The following is a 17,217-nucleotide window of genomic DNA, read 5'->3' as shown; positions in this document are numbered from 1 at the left end:
AGTTTAACATATAGCTGAATAAATTAGCTTTCCAGGGACTACTGAAACAAGTCAAGTAACTGTAAACTTTTTTATTTATGGAAAATGGAATGCTTCATTAACAGACATTTAAAATGGGACATGAACAACACATTACAAAAACAAATGAGTTCACATTGGATTGAGTGACATAATATGGCAGCAGCTTAAAAAAAATACACTTACAGTAACCCTTAAGTTACAATTAATGGTAACCCTGGGTGACAAATTCATTTCAGTTGCCACCTTGCATTAAAAATTAAAACACATTCAATAGCGACGGTTGAAACGGGGATCATTGGGTCTGCTTGCTCTCTCCTGGCCAGCAAATCCTTCTCCTTGCACTCCTCCTCCATGCATCATCTGACTTTGGTTGCCACCTTGGATGAAACCTCCCCGCCTAGAAAGTGATTCAGAAGTTATTTTTTTCTTCTGACTGCGGTAGTCAGATTGAAATAATGGGTGACTTTTTTTTTTTTAATACTTTTTGTGTGATTTCGTTCTCTTCAAGAAGATGTACTATGTAAGAACCACAGGAATATTTTATTATTCCTTGACATTTAAATAAATTAGATAACTGATGTTCCCATAAAATGTTTCTTTGGCTAAGTTAAATACAAGAGACACACCTTAAAAAGGAAAAGAAACTAACATGAAGAAATGCTTTGCTCTTTTTAAACTTCTTTTTAAGCTTCTTACCCTGACATGCCTCCACGATGCATCACATGGCCAGGTCTCCCTCTACCTCCACCTTAAAAAAAAATTCCTTTAAATCCACGGTAAGTTTTACTTCATATCCAAGGATAATGCCTGTATTTTCTGCTGTAAGTACTACACCTAATGAGCTATTGTGCAAGAAGCATACCTTGCCATCTCTCATGATCCCGTCCTATCATTCCTCCATCCACACTGCTCTGCCATGAACGATCTTGATGTCCTTCAAACTTTCGACCATGATCTCCCCAGTCACGTCCATCCCTGCAAAAAGTATTAACATCATACCTTTTCACATTAGGTAGGTAGAGCACACAAAATAAATTCGAGTGAAAACACCTGTCCCAAACTTATTCAAATAATTTACCAAGGTATATGCCAGTCTTATATTATCTATTTAGTCAAATCTCAGTAATAGGCCTTCAATCCCAACCTCTCTACGAGGGCAAATATGAAAATAGATTTTTTTCATCGGGTTTATGCTACATTGATGTCCTCGTTTCCTCCAAACGATCTTAGATTGTGGTTTTGACCAGTTAATTTATTTATGGTGTTTTCTGTAGGCTGGCTTACTCATAGCATTTATTAAAAAAATCCACAATACACACAATAACACCCTCTCCCCATTCTGTAAGCATTTCATTGACTGGTGTTCTTTTCAAACATCTGACAGGATGATGCTGTCAGCAACTACAAACCTTGGAAGAACTGCTATCCTGAAAATGTCAAGCTTTGACAGAAATGTTAAGTAAAATTAACTGAAAACATGAGGACTTTCAGACAAGAAGTTACTTTAAAAAAATCATGCCAAGATATGTATTTCGATATAAAAGGCAAGCTGAAAGAGCTACTCAAGTGTAGTCCCCTCCAAAAGAGAACAAACTCAGGAGCGAAACTTGGAAAAAAAGAATTGTACTTTCAAAAACTGCATCACACTTTCACATACAAAAATATTCACTAAACGCACGAGAAAAAAATATTTTCAGTTAAATGTACTGACCGTGACTGTGGGGGTATCCCCCTACTTTCACTCATTCTTCTGTCAGATCCATAGCTACCCCAACTTTCCCGAGAGTCTCGCGAGTGACGGTCTGGTCCTCCGTGGCGCTCATCTGGATAATGCTAAAAAGCAAAGAACATTTATATGAGTGCCCCTAACTGACTCTATAGTTCCTGAAAATTGCCTGGACATAATTATTCAATCTCACAATCGTTTAGGATGCAAGGCATCTCCTGAGACCATCTAGTCTAACCTTCCTAACTCAGAAAGGGTCAGCCAAAGCAGGCTGTCCAGGACCATCCTTGGGTTTTGAATATCTCCACAGCTAGAGCCTTTACAACTTCACTATGCAACCTGTTCCAGTGTTAGACCACGTTCACAGTTTAAAGAAGTTTTTTTTAATTCTCCTTTTTCCTTCAGATGAAATTTCATGTGTTTCAGTATGCCTGTTGACTCTTGTCTTCCAGCAGGCACTACTGAGAAGAGCCTGGCTCCATCTTCTCCATAGCCTCCCATTAGGTAGCAATGCATATTGGTAAGATACCCCCGGACCTTCTGTTCTCCAGACTGAGCAGTCCCAGCTCTATCAGCCTCTCCTCACAGGAAAGATGCTTCAGGCCCTTAATCATCTTTGTGACCCTGTGCTGCATTTGCTCCATTAAGTTCTGTTCGTTCTTGTTGTGGGGACTCAGTACTGGACACAGTACTCCAAATGTGGCCTCACCAGTGCTGAATAGAGGAATGATCACCTCTCTTGACCTACTGTGGCAACATTCTTCCTGATATAGCCCAGGATGCTATTGACCTTTGCTGTGAGGATGCACTGCTGTTTCACAATCAGCTTGTTGTCTACCATGACGTCTCAAGTCCTGCTCTGCAGAGCTGTTTTCTAGCTGGTTGGTCCTCAGCCTGTAGTGGTACACAGCGTTATTCATCCTCAGTGGCAGGACTTTATTTCTTCTTGTTGAGTAAGATTCTTCTCTGCCCAATTCTCCTGCCTGTCCAGGTCTCTCTGAATCTCTAATCTGAAGCTCAGCCATCAGTGAAGGGCAGCTGAGCATTCCGTGACTCCACAACATTCATCTCTCACTGCTTGAGCATGTCATGAAGGTCCTTTCCCCTCAGATCCCAAAAGCACGTGAACATCTACGCTAGTTTTGCTGTTATTTCCATACTACCTTATAGAGTAAATTTTGTGTTCCTGTACTTTTGCCTTCTCTATAGCAATCTCTTCTATAATCTACTTCTTTGACATACTTCACTTGTTTTGTTTACTGAGTAACAGAGTAACTATATCTTACATAGTAAGTCTCTGAAGTACATTTCATCTTATTAATGGAAGTGAGACTATCTTGATATGCATACATACTTCTGGCATTACAATTTACTTATTAACTACTAAATTTTGATTTGAATCACACTATGGAAAACCGATTTATAGGAAGTTATTTTTGTAGCTTTACAAAGCAACTCACTTGTCCATCCCGATCTCCCATCATTGTCCTTGATCCATCTCTCCTACAAACAGGCAATTAAAATCAGACCATAGTAGTAAAACATACAGCAGTGTATATGTGTAACAACACTGATAAAAAAAATGTGTGTTGTTACACAGATTTGTGTAACAACACAGATGAAAAATCTGAAAAATAGCAGGAACATATGGAAGTTATGACACATTTTAGCTTCCTGGAAAATCTAGTTAATTCCAAGGTATGAAACAGAATATTCTCTGCTAAGATGCTAGGTACCTACAATATTATTTAGAGGTTTTTTTTTTTTTTTAGAATCCTACAAATCTGTCAAACAGCGTTACAAGCAGAACACTCTGAACAAACTCTGCCAGAAAATTTAATGCATGGCACAGATCTCTTCATGGTTGCATATGGCCACAGCCACTAAATCATGCTTAAATCACAGCCAAAGTCCACAGCCACTAAATTATGCTTAAAATAATGAAATGCAAAATAAACATGCAAAATAATAATAATGAAATAATAAAAAGCAGCAAAATATGACATTAAATACATTTTTCCCTTGATTTCAGACAACACAGTGGAGGTAAGACACCAACCTGTCTATTGAATGGTCTTGGTAACGGCCACGATCCCTGTGATCAAAGTCATGGAAGCGATCCTGGCGACCAAAATCTGAATGGTACCTATCGTTCATTGCCATTCGTTTTGCTTCTGGCCAGTATGGATCATCTCTCCTGAAATAAAAGGTACATTAATTTTAGTCAGGTTAAATAACTTTTGATATTGTTCCTTCCCTCCACACTACGCAAACCAAAAGCATGTAAATAAGTTCAAAAAGGCAGCAGAAAAAAAATCAGGATATTTGGAGGTTTTCACACACTATCATCTCAGTGCAGTCAATCACAGCAGATTAACAGAAGCTGAGACTATATGGAGAGTTTTTCATAGCGCAGGCTGATGAGACACAACCTAGCAGCAAAATGTTCTCTGCTTGTATCACTTGTATTAGTTGGCTTTACCTGCCATCTATGTCATATGGTCTTCTCATTGCAGACCGACGTTCTTGTTCATAGCGCAGTTGTTCATGCTGGCGTCGCAACTCTTCTCTTTCTCTCTGAATGCGATCTTGTTCTCTTCTCCTTTCATGCTCTATATGCATCCGTTCTCTCTCCAGTCTCTCTCTTTCCATTCGCTCTCGTTCAAGACGTTGCCTTTCAATTTCCAGTCTTTCACGAGCAATCTCAAGCCTCTCCCTTTCTTCACGTTCCCGGATAGTCTGCAGATGCTGCTGTCTCTCCCGACGCTCACGTGTACTATTTTAACAGAATGAAAGGTTACAGATCTGATACTTCAACAAATAAAGGAAGTAAAAATGGGAAGAATTTAAACCACAGTGACTGCAAACTTGTGTGAGCTCCTGTAAATTAGTTCTGGGGTGTGGGGCAGTAAGGGAAGACACTCAGTGTACACACTAATTATTTATATTTAGAGAGTAATCTTATTACTTCCACAAAACCCACCTTTGGGGCAAATAATCCTATATGGTCAGGAGAATATTCTGAGAAAAACAACCTTTCTCCTGTTCTTTCCCTATGTATTTCAGTGTGGCAAGTTTAGAATGATTATTTCACCTCTAGTATAACGTGTGCTCAGCTAAGGAGAGCTGATTATCTAAATCTAGAGAATGGAAAAAGACCAAAAAAGAAACTATTTTTTTTTCCAAACAAATTCAAGCTCAGTATTAATAGTCAATAATCCATACCTTCCCAGTTCAGTAGGTATGTGGTCCACACACATATAACAAATGACAAGTAAAAAAAATAAATAAAACAAACTCTCTCTTAGACAGTTTAATTAAAAGAAAATTGCATTAATTCTATAGAAAAAGACTTAAAACAATTTAACTGTTGCTCTTACCGGCGCTGTTCTGCCTCCCTCATTTTTCGCTGTGCTTTAATTTTGTCAAATGGCACAATGCCTTGTCTCTCTCTGCTCTCTGATTTGCGATCCTGGCTCTTAATGCTCTGTATTTAATATTGAAGTACAGAAAAACTTAATGGAGTACATTTATGAAAGGACAACTATTACAAGCAGTACTCAATGCTCTATTTCCATTCATACATACCATGTCCCAAAGCTTGGCCCCAACTTTTTTTTCCTAAACATCGCAGACACATAACAACACATTACTTACCTTCCCACATTTAGTTTGGCAGGATTTCATTGCTGAGCACATATCAGCTGTATGAAAAGTATTCTACTAATTAAGATCTAAATCCAGATTACAGAAACTCTGATTAGACAGATCAGTAAGACAAATGTAGAAAGATGCATCTTAGTGGGATTCCTTATCTGTTTTGAAGGAAAATTTATACATCATGTTTCCTATGCAAAAACATTACTTACTCTGTCTTTTGATGCAGTTGATGTTTTCACACTAATAACAGGTTCTCCTTTGGATTTATCCATTACTACAGTTCTCTCTGTTCCTTTACTTCCTATATAAATCAGAGATTGAACAGAAAGAGGTGGAAAAAAAGACAGTCAAACTACATAGCATACACCACACGTTTCTATACTAGAAGCTACCTCCTCTGGAATGTGAAAATAGACATTTAAACCTCTCTTCAAAAAGCATTTTTTCCACTGCACCTCTTCCAAGTGTTTCTGTTAAGGCTGATAAAATGTCAACAGCCCTCCATTACACTATCTGGACTTCCAAGTTAGAACCTGAAATCATTCTAGAATATTGGTAGCCTCTGGAAACTACCTATAATTAATTGTTTATATTTAACCATATCTTTTATTCTAAGAAAAAAGAATAGACAAATTACCTGACTTGTTAGTTTTAGGTTGATCTGATGAACCAGGCTTCAGTTCATCTTTATCTTTTCTTTCTTTTTCATCTTTGTCTTCAGTCTTTTTAGAATCATCCTTTTGGTCAGATTTCTCATCCCTTTTAATACTGCCCGGTCTATAAATAGATATTGATACAGATTAGACTGATACAGAGTAAGAGAAAAAAATAAAGAAAGATGCTAGCAACATATTAACAAAGTAGAATTCTGATTTGCTAAGATAGACATAGATATATAACTTTTTCCACCATAATGTAAGACAATCAGACCATGCTGTGCAGTTCTCATAAAAACCTGGCTGAGATTCAGATATCTCAACTGGAGGCAAAAGGGAAATAAATAAATAAATCAAATCACACTACTATGTGCTTAATGCCCACAAAGATTCTTATAAGACACGACAGTTATGTAAACGCGAACCATTTTTGCAGTGGAATTGCCAAGCCACCAGTAAGTTAACACTAGTGCCCAGGCAAGCCTTCCCAAGGACTAGGTGAAATGAAGGCAAAAACTTCTCAGCAACTAGCATTTAATAGGTGTTACACCTCAAGAAGATTATTAAAGATAATTAGTGTTTTATTCACTCTTTTATAGTGTCTTTTTCAGCTACTTTAAGTAGTTCTGAAGCGAGAAAAAGCATAACACTGAAGAGGAACATATTCTGGAAACATGATCTTGGGCAACTGATCTTTCACTGTGATCACATCAACATGAGAAAGCCCTGTTCTCTAATGTAATGAAGAAACAGCAACGTATCAATCAAAAACGTCAAATAGCCTGTAGGTTTATGACACAAAAGCACCAGTCTCTACCGGAAAAAAATTTACAGTTAAATGAAAAGGTATGCTTGCAAATGCAATCCTTCCAATGCCTACCTTAAAGCATGTAACAGAAACAACTAAGTTAGACATGGTGCATCAAGAGCAATCTTGTAGTAAGAGTTAGAAAAACGTACTTTTTGTCACAGAAATTCTTACTGTAACTTTTTCCTGACAAATCAACATAAACTGAAGAACAGCAAAATCTCCGAACACAGAATTTTTCAAACAGTACCTCTCACTGACTGTTTCTTTCTTCACCTCGTTCTCTTTTTTTTCAGTTGGCTTCTTCCCAGCAGGTTCATTTTTTGCCTGAAATTTATTTTGCACATCAGCTGAGATTGTGGTTTCAATTATTTGTACAATGTAATGGTAACAAGATAGCTTCGAGGATCAATACTCACTTTTTCTACAGAAATTATTTTCCCATGTAACTCTGTTTTGTGGAGGTGAGTAATACACTTTGTTGCTTCCTCAGCTGTAGACATCGTAACAAAGCCGTAACAGCGAGCACCAGGACTGCGAGCATTGGTGACCACTTTTGCACCAACCACCTTTCCAAAAGAAAGATACGTTACACTCACCGTAACGAATGCCCACTGTTTAACAACAACAAGTACAATTGTAGAATATCTAGAGTTGGAAGGGACCCACAAGAATCATCGAGTCAAACTCCTGGGTCTGCAGGGGACCACCCAAAAATCAAAAAACATGTCCAAGAGCATTGTCCAAATGCTTCCTGAACTCCAGCAGGCTCAGTGCCATGACCACTGCCCTGGGAAGCCTGTTCCAGTACCCGAACACCCTCCCAGTGAAAAACATTTTCCTGTTATCCAAACCGAACCTCCTCTGATGCAGCTTCACACCGTTCCCTTGGTCCCATTAATGGTTACCAGAGAGATCGGTGTCTGCTGATCCCCCTCATGAGGAAGCTGTAAGGCTGCAAAGTCATCACCATTCAGTCTCTTCTTTAGGCTGAAGAGCCTCTCCTCACACATCTTTCCCTCTAGACCTTTCACCATCTTCGTTGCTCTCCTGCGGACACTCTCCGATAGTTTTATGCCCTTCTTATATTGTGGTGCCCCAACTGCACACAGTACATGGAGGTGAGGCCACACCAAAGCACAGCAGGACAATCCCTTCCCTCAACTGGCTAGTAGTGCTGTGCCTGATGCATCCCAGGCTATAACTGGCTCTTTTGGCGGCCGGGCCACACTGTTGACTCATATTCAACTTTCCAACTTTTCTCAACTTAGTCCTAAGTATGTCTTTAATAAATAAGTGTTCTTTGTTTACTGTGAACTTCCAGTGAGCAAAGATACTATACTACATCACAGGACACAGAAAAATACATAAACAATGACTGGCTGTTTACATAAGGACTGGAAAAAGATTTTTATTTTCGTTTGGAAGTAAGAGAAAATAAAACAGCAGTCATTTGGCATGGACTTGTGCAGGCTTTTTCCTGTTATCCCACTGACACTTGCAGTGACAAAATCATATAAAGTCTTAAGACAGTTAAAGGGAAGGGGACAGGGCACAAACACAGGAAGACCCTTACCTTCCCATATTTGCTAAACAGATTCTTCAAATCTGTAGCTCTGGTAGTAGAAGCAAGTCCACTCACCCAAAAGTTTCTACCAGAACTGCTGGCAGTGCAACCTAATCAGGAAAACAAACACACACACACACACACCAAATCCTAATTATTTCAATTATTTCTGAATTTAAAAGGAACAGTTCCACAAATCTTATTTTTTAAATCATAGAGCAAAGGAAATGTAAAGCGTAACAGTCATCCCCCAATAATTCACATTCCTGAAGACAACTAGTATTAAAAATCCAAAACCTTTAAGATAGAACTACAGGCTTTGTTCTGTGCATGTCAGATCATTCCTCAAGAAAGAAACTGGACTATGGCATCTCTGAAATAACTGTGGCTGTTCAGAATGTGTAAGGATAGATCCCAGTAACTTTGCACTTACAGGAAAAGGCTGAAGACCGGCTAGGGTTGTGGGAACTGTGACAGTACCCACATATGCTCATGTCTTGCCTTTACCTCCTCAATTCTTAAGGAATGACAGCGGGATGCAGATTAACTGTACTTCTCAAGCAAAAAAATTCAGCATAAAAGCAAGAAAATCTCCTCCTGAATGTCTGCCTACATGCATTCCACAGCTGGGGTACGAATGGTTCACATATGACTTCAGTTACTGGAGTCAGAAAAGACCTAGCATTGTTCAACTATGCAACTATTCTTCAGCTATGCAAGAACTACAGAACACTTTCCCAGTTTGGCACCCAAAATAGAAAAACAGTTTTATAAACGTGTAGGGGCTTGAAAATCCATGGCCTAGTGATTAAAAAGGGTCCAAGTTAAACTCTGGCACTCATAAACGTATCTTAGACAGCGAGAGATGGTTCCTCATTGCCCAGATATCTGTTATTCCTAAATGACTGACTCAGGAGTATCTCCATAAATTGTGACAAGCAAGTCTAACCAGCTCTTCCATGATTTCACTGATTCCTGGTTTAATTCTTCTTTTATTGATAAATGTACTATTGGAAAATAAAATAATAAAAAAAAAAAAACACAACAGGGAATAATCTTTAAAAAACATTCTGTTACTATTAGGGTAACAAAGATGATAAGGTATCTAGAGGGGAAGATATATGAGGAGCGGCTGAAGTTACTTAAGATTATTCAGCCGGGAAAACAGGAGACTTTAGGGAAGACCTCATCATGGTCTATAACTTCCTCACAAGGGGGAGTGGAGAGGCAGGCACTGATTTCTTCTCTCTGGTGACCAGAGATAAGACCCAAGGGAACAGATTGAAACTGACAGGGGAGGACTTCTAGAAACTTCTAGAAGAGTTTTTCAAGTGTCGTCCCCCCCCCCCCCCCCCCCCAGAAACCCTTAAGTCCTTTGGTAAATGAGAGGATCCTTTCAATGGTCCTTTAAATATTCTAAAATAAGAGAATAAAAGAATACAGATGAGAGCTAAACAGATCCTGATGGAGCTGATGGCAAGGTCTGGTAGCTTGTACAGACACGCATAATCCAGAATCTTGGAATAAGCAGCTGATGGTGAGTTCACACTGTGCTGTAAACCTTAGTTAAAACCAAACAATTCCTTTCTTTTCACTCAGTAGACAGATCTCAGAATGAATTTCGTGACAGTTTTAAGAATTGATGGGAATTCCATGCTTGCTGTACTGAACTACCCGCCAGCATCAGGTAAGCAGAATTTAACAGCCAGTTCTAAGTTTGCTGCCCTGGACGGGCAAGAGAGAAAAGAAAAGCAGGATGAGCTACAGAGACTCAGCAGCCTGACATATTAAAACAAAGAAGTACGATGAAAAGGAGCAGGCAAGACCCCACCTGGCACTGTTGATCAAGAAATTTACATCTTGTTTATCGTGCGAATTTGCACTGTAAATAGGATCTGAGTGGATAAAGATTTAATAACATAAATCTAATTGGAAGACAATATTAAACTGTAAGTTTCAGTGCCATTTAAATATGTGAATACTAGATTTCAAATTATTTTCGCAAAACAGAAGGTTGTATAAAGGATCACAAGTATACAGTAAACCAAACAATCATTAAAGGCTCTTAACTCACTAACTGCTGTTGGTAAGTATCTTCAGTGTAATGAAGGACATGTTTGCCACATATTAACATCTACCTTTGGAGATCAAGATATAAACAAAAGGGTGTGACACAGATCTCCTTGTATAAAATAGTTGTTTGTTGTAATTACATTTTAAAAAGTTCAGAAAAAAATGTAACATGATATTTAACAATTGCACAGATTCCAACACTCTCATGCCAAAACACTCCGTCCAATACAAAAACTGCTTCGCCAATGAATATTTTTTCAAATGTTATTTTTGAAAATAAACATACCTTTCTCATCTTTTGAGATTATCTTTGTATCTCTGTCCTCCTCAACAGGGCTAAAGACAAAACATCCCGTTATTCAAGTCAGAGAGAATAATTACTAACTATAAATTATTAAAAATGCTAAAATTAAATACCTACCAGAAAATATGTTGTAAACAAAAACACACCTTTATATACTTGATTTAAGAAATCTGACAAGAAATAAGGGAGGTCAGATTCTTAAACAGACTTATATTAGGAAGAAGTTTACAAATAACAGTAATTTAAGAAAACAACCTTTGAAGGTTGAGGAAGGAAAGAAATCAAACCCTCTGCGTTTAAAAAAGTCTGCACAAGGAGAAATAAAACAGATTCTTTAGGAATAGGCTACAATTTCATGAGTCTTGGTGGCCAATTGAAGGAAACAGCTTATTCGCATCACTTAACGACCAATGAAAAAAGATAGCATCTGGTCTATAACGGAGAAAAAACAAACCTCTTTTTCTGATCACCGCCCTCACTGGTTGAGGACTCTCTAGTAGCAGGGGATTCCTCAGAATTAGCTTTGTCTTCTGTTTTCTTGGCATCTTCTTTGCTATCTTTGCCTTCAGGACCTGCGCCTTTTTCCGCTGTTTCCCCACTAGAGGCTTCCAGGCCTTGGAATCGTTTGCTACTCTGATCGCTTAGGGTCTCTAATACTAAAGATTCAGAGTCCAGTTTCTCTTCCTCTATTGTCTGTTCACTTCTCTCCCCTTTTGCTACAACTAAACGCTTTGCCTCCTTCCTTGACACAGCTTGTGCCGATTTGCTGTCCAAATCTAAAGCATCTTCCTCCAACTGAGCGGCAGCAAGAACATCCTCTTCCTCTGCTAGCCTCTGCCTGGCACCACGTTACTTGCTTCCTGTGCATGTGGCTGCTCCACTTCGGAAGTTTCTTCGTTAAGTAGTTCAGATTTACAAGTTTCCCCCAAAATGTCGAGTATTTTCTCATTTTCTACGGATTTAACAGGAATAGAATGGCACAAGATTTAATCACCAGGGAAATACAGCAATCACAAATGTGGAACTGGCATGGCTGCCACACTAACACCAAGAGAACTTCTAAGCTACACAGAGATTGGAAAACCCTAGTGTACACAGTGTTAAAAGTGCTATGCTAACTGCAGTCTGACAAACTACCTCATCAGCCCTAAAATGTTAACAGGGAAGAAAAACGTCCCCACAGATTTAACAAAAACCTTCTGGCTGATCCTTGGTATTCTTCATGAAATCGTTCAGCTCTGTTTCTTCTCTAGTTAGCTTCCAAAGTCCAAGATGCTTAACTGAACATATCAATGCACTGAGAGTTCAATTTTTAAATTTCTGTGAAATTCTTTTAGCAGACAGTCCAACACGAAAATTGGGCATCTTCTGATGGTGCATGAGTGTGTTTGCAGTCCAGAAAGTGAAAAGTATCTGTATGAAATTTCCATGAAGAAACTCTTCTTTCTTCTGTATCCAGTAACTAATCTTTACTTTTTAATGCCCTAAAATAGCTTTTTACTGCTTTCACTGCTCTCTAAAGCGTTAAGGTGTGTGCGATATCACAAGATCTGTTTACAGGTAGAATGTTTAACTTTTAAACTGTGATTAACTTCTCTAAATCCATTTATGTGGTTTAACAGGTTTTTAAACCATTTCATTTCACTGAAAATATTTCAAAAATGACAAGCATCACTTCACAGATCTGGGGATATGATTGGGTTTCCAATCTCTATGACCCTGCATGATCTGGGTTGTCCATCATAAAAATAATGCAAATGATACGTTTGTTTGTTTGTTTGTTTTAAAATAGTTAATGGTTTAAAAAGTATTAGTTGAAAAGACAGGAATATGCTTTTCTTTAACAGTACCTGGCTCCGAGTGTAGTTTCTCCATTTTCTGTTCAGGAAATAAACACAGAATAAGAATCTTATAGTACGTATTTTGTAACAGAGAATAATACCAACCCCCCAACCCAACTCCAAGATTTAAAAATACACCGGTTCATCTGCTGCATTTAGCGTTGCTTCTCAGCATCCAGTGGAAATAAATATTTTATATAAGCAGTTTTGGTCAAATTAAAGCCAAAATTTCATCCACTATTATCCTCATAACTGGGAATATTAAAGCAAAGGGAGCAAAAAAAAGGGGTTTATGTACCACATCAACTAGAGTGAAAATCAAACCCAGCTACTACTTCATATAATCAGCAGGAGAAATAAAAAAAAAAATTTAATTTTAAAAACATCACTTCTCCCAAGTAAGATGGTTTCATCAGAATACTTTTGGTATATGTTTTATGTTTTGGTGGGGGCACAGTTTCCTTTACAGTACAAGAATATTTTTATTTGAGAGAAAAGTCAAAGTCTTGATAGCAGACTGAAAAGTAGGGAAAACAAATCAAAACACTCATTTGACAGGCTGTACTCTAAGCAAGATTACTTATGGCTTGGATTCTGTTAAAAATTCGTATTAGTCATTATTTTCTTTTTTGTAGTATGGTCACAGAGTGAATAGCATTAAAAACCAATCTGAAATGGTTGCATTTTCAATTTACCTTCATTTCAATTAAATCAGAAGAAGAGGAATCTACATTGTTTTCAATTTCATCATAATCTTCCTAAAAAGAGTAAAAAAGAAATTATAGCATTCCTTACAAAAACCAAGGTTAGCTTACTGAGAAATACTACTGTAATTCCATTTTCCCCAGCAATAATATGAGAAATATTTTTCAATACTTAGAAGATCTCGATTGCTAGTTAAGAATGTTACCCAAGAGGACTAACATATAAATATTCTTGATCATTAAATACTAGCAGGAGAATATTTTTTCCAGTTAACTTTAATTTCAACATAATATTGTATACTTCAAAGTTACTCTGATTTAGAAGGAAGCCTGGTATTTCACGTTTCTTTGGTTATTTTGCATAACCTGTTTTTTCCATTCCCCCCCCTCCATTTTTTAACTTTATTTTCTAACTTAAAGAAGCTAGAAGTGAAGTTGACTTAGGTTTCCACTTTTCCAAAAAATGAAATGCCCCCAAATCTCCGTTATCTAACACGTTACTTTCAATTCCAGACTAACTGCACTTCTTTCACAGCAAAGAAAGATGTTACTGCAAGGTAAAGCAGGCTGTGACTTTGTCAACATTTTAAACCTCTAATAGGCCCAAGTGAGCACAGGACACAAGAACTATTAAAAATGAAACAGAATCCACATTATATGCATGTCCTATATTTTATGGAAGTAACTCATTCATGTGCCCATTTACGTATCAAATATCTTAAAATTCTCAAAGACCTCTACTTACCTCATTTTCTGTTAGCTGATCTGGAAGTTCCTTCATCTCTGCATCAACGTTGTCTTTATTATCAGACAGTGAATCAAGAATATTATCAGGACTATAGTCTTCTCCACAGTCTACAGCACTGCTGTTGTCTATTTCAGCTTCATCTAACACACTAATATCCATCATGTCAATATCTTGTAAGGTATCCAGACTTGCTTCAATATCTTCCTATAGAAACAGAAAGGGTAGGTGTTTATTTATTGAGTTTTAAATGATGCATATTCTTAGTAAATGCAATCCTGGTTTCACCTACTTGCCCATCTCTGGAGTTTTCTTCTAGTCCATTGTCTTCAGCACCTTCCTCCTCTGGTTTTCTTCCTGAAAGAAAGATATAACTGAAGTGAGAAATAGGACTAAATTTCGTAACACATCAATTCTTTGCCAAATCATCTAGTTAATACTGTTTCAATGAATAATCATTAAGACCCTGATTCAGAAGTCCAGGTCTGTCTGGATGTAAGTGAAGACTAACCACTCTTTACAAGTATATGGCATGCACATGAAATTGAAGTAGCCCAGTTAGGTGAAACATCTTGAGCAGGGGAGGTGCTGGTCTTCCTCCCTGTTCACCCATGACAGGAAATGTGGGAATGGTTCAAAGCTGCACTTGGGAGGTTCAGAATGGACATTAGGAAATTTATTTTTACTGTGAGGGTGGTCAAACACTGAAACAGACTTCCTAGAGAAGTGGTTGATGCTCCACACATGTCAGCGTTCAAGACGCATTTGGACAATACCTTCATTAATATGCTTTAGCTTTTGGTTAGCCCCGAAGTCGTCCAGCAGTTGGACTAGATGATCTTTCTAGGTCCCTTCCAACTGAGCTACTCTATTCTATTCTATTTTTCAACAGCTAAACACCCCTCATGACACAACACTACCAAGACTTAAAAAGGCAACATTACCTAGGAAGGTGTTACGTTCAGAAAAATGAATTGTTACAAAACCTCCCTCTTTTCATTTAAGAAATTAAATAATTAAACTGATTTAGAATTCATCTTCATGTTTAAGATCTTGGACACACTGACTGTGTTCAGCCATACTTGTCACCAGCAAATTTGTAACACTGCTAAAAATCAGCTGCTCTTTTTTTTTTTCCCCTCCACTGTGTTACCTTAAAGGAAGCAGCTTAAAAATAAATTTCAGAAAGCGTCTTTCAAAAACTGGCTATGAGCAATGACAATAAGCCATGCATAACATGACCAACATCAATATTTAAAGTTCTTGAGGCAAAACATACTTCAATCAGCAACGAGTAATTCAAAATAGTTTTTCAAAACAATACAGTTATAAAATGAAGCATGACACTAACAAAATTTATATTTGTTTTTATTTGTGCAATAATGCTTTTTGATTATTCCTAGAGTACTGTAACTTCTTGCACTTAAAAACACGTCACGATGATGGAGGTTCAAGAGCTTCAGTGAAAAAAAGGAAAAACTACATGCATAGTTCTGGCAAAGAAATTAGTAAGTGGGGTGTTGCGGATCCAGATTAATATACATTGGCAGAGCTTTCAATGAGAGCTCACACCACAGCTGCTTGCTCTGTCCCAACACAATTCTGCATTCCTGCTCACAAGTAGAGAAACACCTGCAACTTAAGTCCCTGTCTACAAGTTTCAGGACTTGCTAACAGAAGTACACCTAGTTGTCCTATTATTGTTGTCCTTGCTCGCTAATGCAACAGTTTTACCATTCTCTGCAAAATAAAAGGCACAAAGCTTTTATTTTTTACATAAGCCAGCAAAATAAAATGAACGACCATTGTACAGTTAAGTTCCAGCTACAATAAAATACAGCTGTATTCGTCTGGACTTTGTACCTTTGCTAGTTCTTTTTGGCATTCTCTTGGTCAGTTCTGAAGCCACAGGAATTTCATCAGGATCTCCTCCTTCATCCTCAATTGCCTGTTGGAGACAGCAATACGATATCTGTTGTACTGTTTGCTGGTACGCACTTTTAAGAATGTCAGAAGGAAATATCAGCATCTCTCTCTAGCTCAGATCATGCAGCCAGGCAGCCACATCAGCCATCAGACACACAAGCAATAAGGTGCTATAACACAATCCCCCAGACAAGTCAACCTACAGTTCAGGAGCAAAGTCCTCCCCCATCTGTAAACAAGGCTCTCTATCCAGTGGATAAGCATTTTGTCTAAAAAAAAAAAACAAAAAAAAAACAAACAAAACAAAACCAAAACTGACAACAACCACTACAGGAACTCATACACTCTTTTTTTTCCCTTTTAACGTGCTGAGGCCTATTAGAAGCCATAGAGGAACCAGGACCGATTACACTGTTCTGGCCTTATAGAAGGCTGTGAAAAAGGGGTACACTCTCGGCAGGGAGGCGAACGAAGTGAAGGGCGCGCAGAGTACGCAAGAGAAAGAACCAGGAGAAGGACGCGAGGGGAAGATCGCGGGCTCGGGGAGCGAGGTCAGAGAACTGCACGTCAAAGGAATGGATCCAAGGAACCCCGCGGGTGGGCTCAGCGTGACGGCAGGAAGCAGCACCGCGGCAGGGTGCTGCGGAGGGAAGCGGCGGGCCGGGAGCCGACGGCGGCGCCGCTGCGATGGCGGCCGCGCCCCCCCCGGCCTCCCGCGGGGCCGCCGGGCTGCGCCGCCAGCGCGCATGCGCCGAGGGGCCTCGGCCAGGGAACAAAGGGCCCGGATGAGCAGCGCGCCCTTCCCCCCCCGGCTCGCGCCCTACCTTCCTGAGGCGCTCCGTCAGGACGCTCTTGTTGCCGCCGCTGTCCAGGTTACGACGTTTGAGCTCAGCGCGCAGGTCGATGACCCGCAGCTCGCTCAGCCGCCGGGTTTCGGGTTCCGAGCCGAGAGCTGGGGCTCCGCCGAGGGTGGTTAAGTCCCCCAGCCCGGCCGCGGGTTGACTTTCCGCCATCACGGCCCCTTCGGTATCCCGCCTCGAGCCCGAGCGCACGAGAGGACGCGGCGCAAGCAGGGAGCTAACCTTGCGATCGTAGCACAAAATGGTGGGGAAGCCGAGACGCACTGAGGGGAGGGGGAAGACGAGCCCGCTCCGCGCAGGCTCGGAGGGGAGGGGGGCGGGAAGAG

General features: G+C 39.3%; 1 protein-coding gene across 1 annotated transcript; it reads right to left on the bottom strand.

Annotated features, from left to right (window-relative positions):
- Positions 1-56: 56 nt before the first annotated feature.
- LOC121060289 (scaffold attachment factor B1-like) lies at positions 57-17,208 on the bottom strand. Its single transcript, XM_040537961.1, is given in 22 exon segments — positions 57-418; positions 718-769; positions 884-996; positions 1,733-1,854; positions 3,208-3,250; positions 3,807-3,944; positions 4,230-4,523; positions 5,128-5,234; positions 5,617-5,708; positions 6,045-6,184; positions 7,122-7,198; positions 7,291-7,440; positions 8,448-8,548; positions 10,798-10,847; positions 11,270-11,648; positions 11,651-11,767; positions 12,666-12,693; positions 13,352-13,414; positions 14,106-14,312; positions 14,398-14,462; positions 15,969-16,053; positions 16,856-17,208. Coding segments are annotated over 22 exon segments (2,742 nt in total). The 5' UTR covers positions 17,045-17,208; the 3' UTR covers positions 57-288.
- Positions 17,209-17,217: the final 9 nt, after the last annotated feature.

Source organism: Cygnus olor, chromosome 26, assembly GCF_009769625.2.
Source record: "Cygnus olor isolate bCygOlo1 chromosome 26, bCygOlo1.pri.v2, whole genome shotgun sequence".
Taxonomy (NCBI): domain Eukaryota; kingdom Metazoa; phylum Chordata; class Aves; order Anseriformes; family Anatidae; genus Cygnus; species Cygnus olor.
This window is presented reverse-complemented; position numbering and strand designations above follow the sequence as displayed.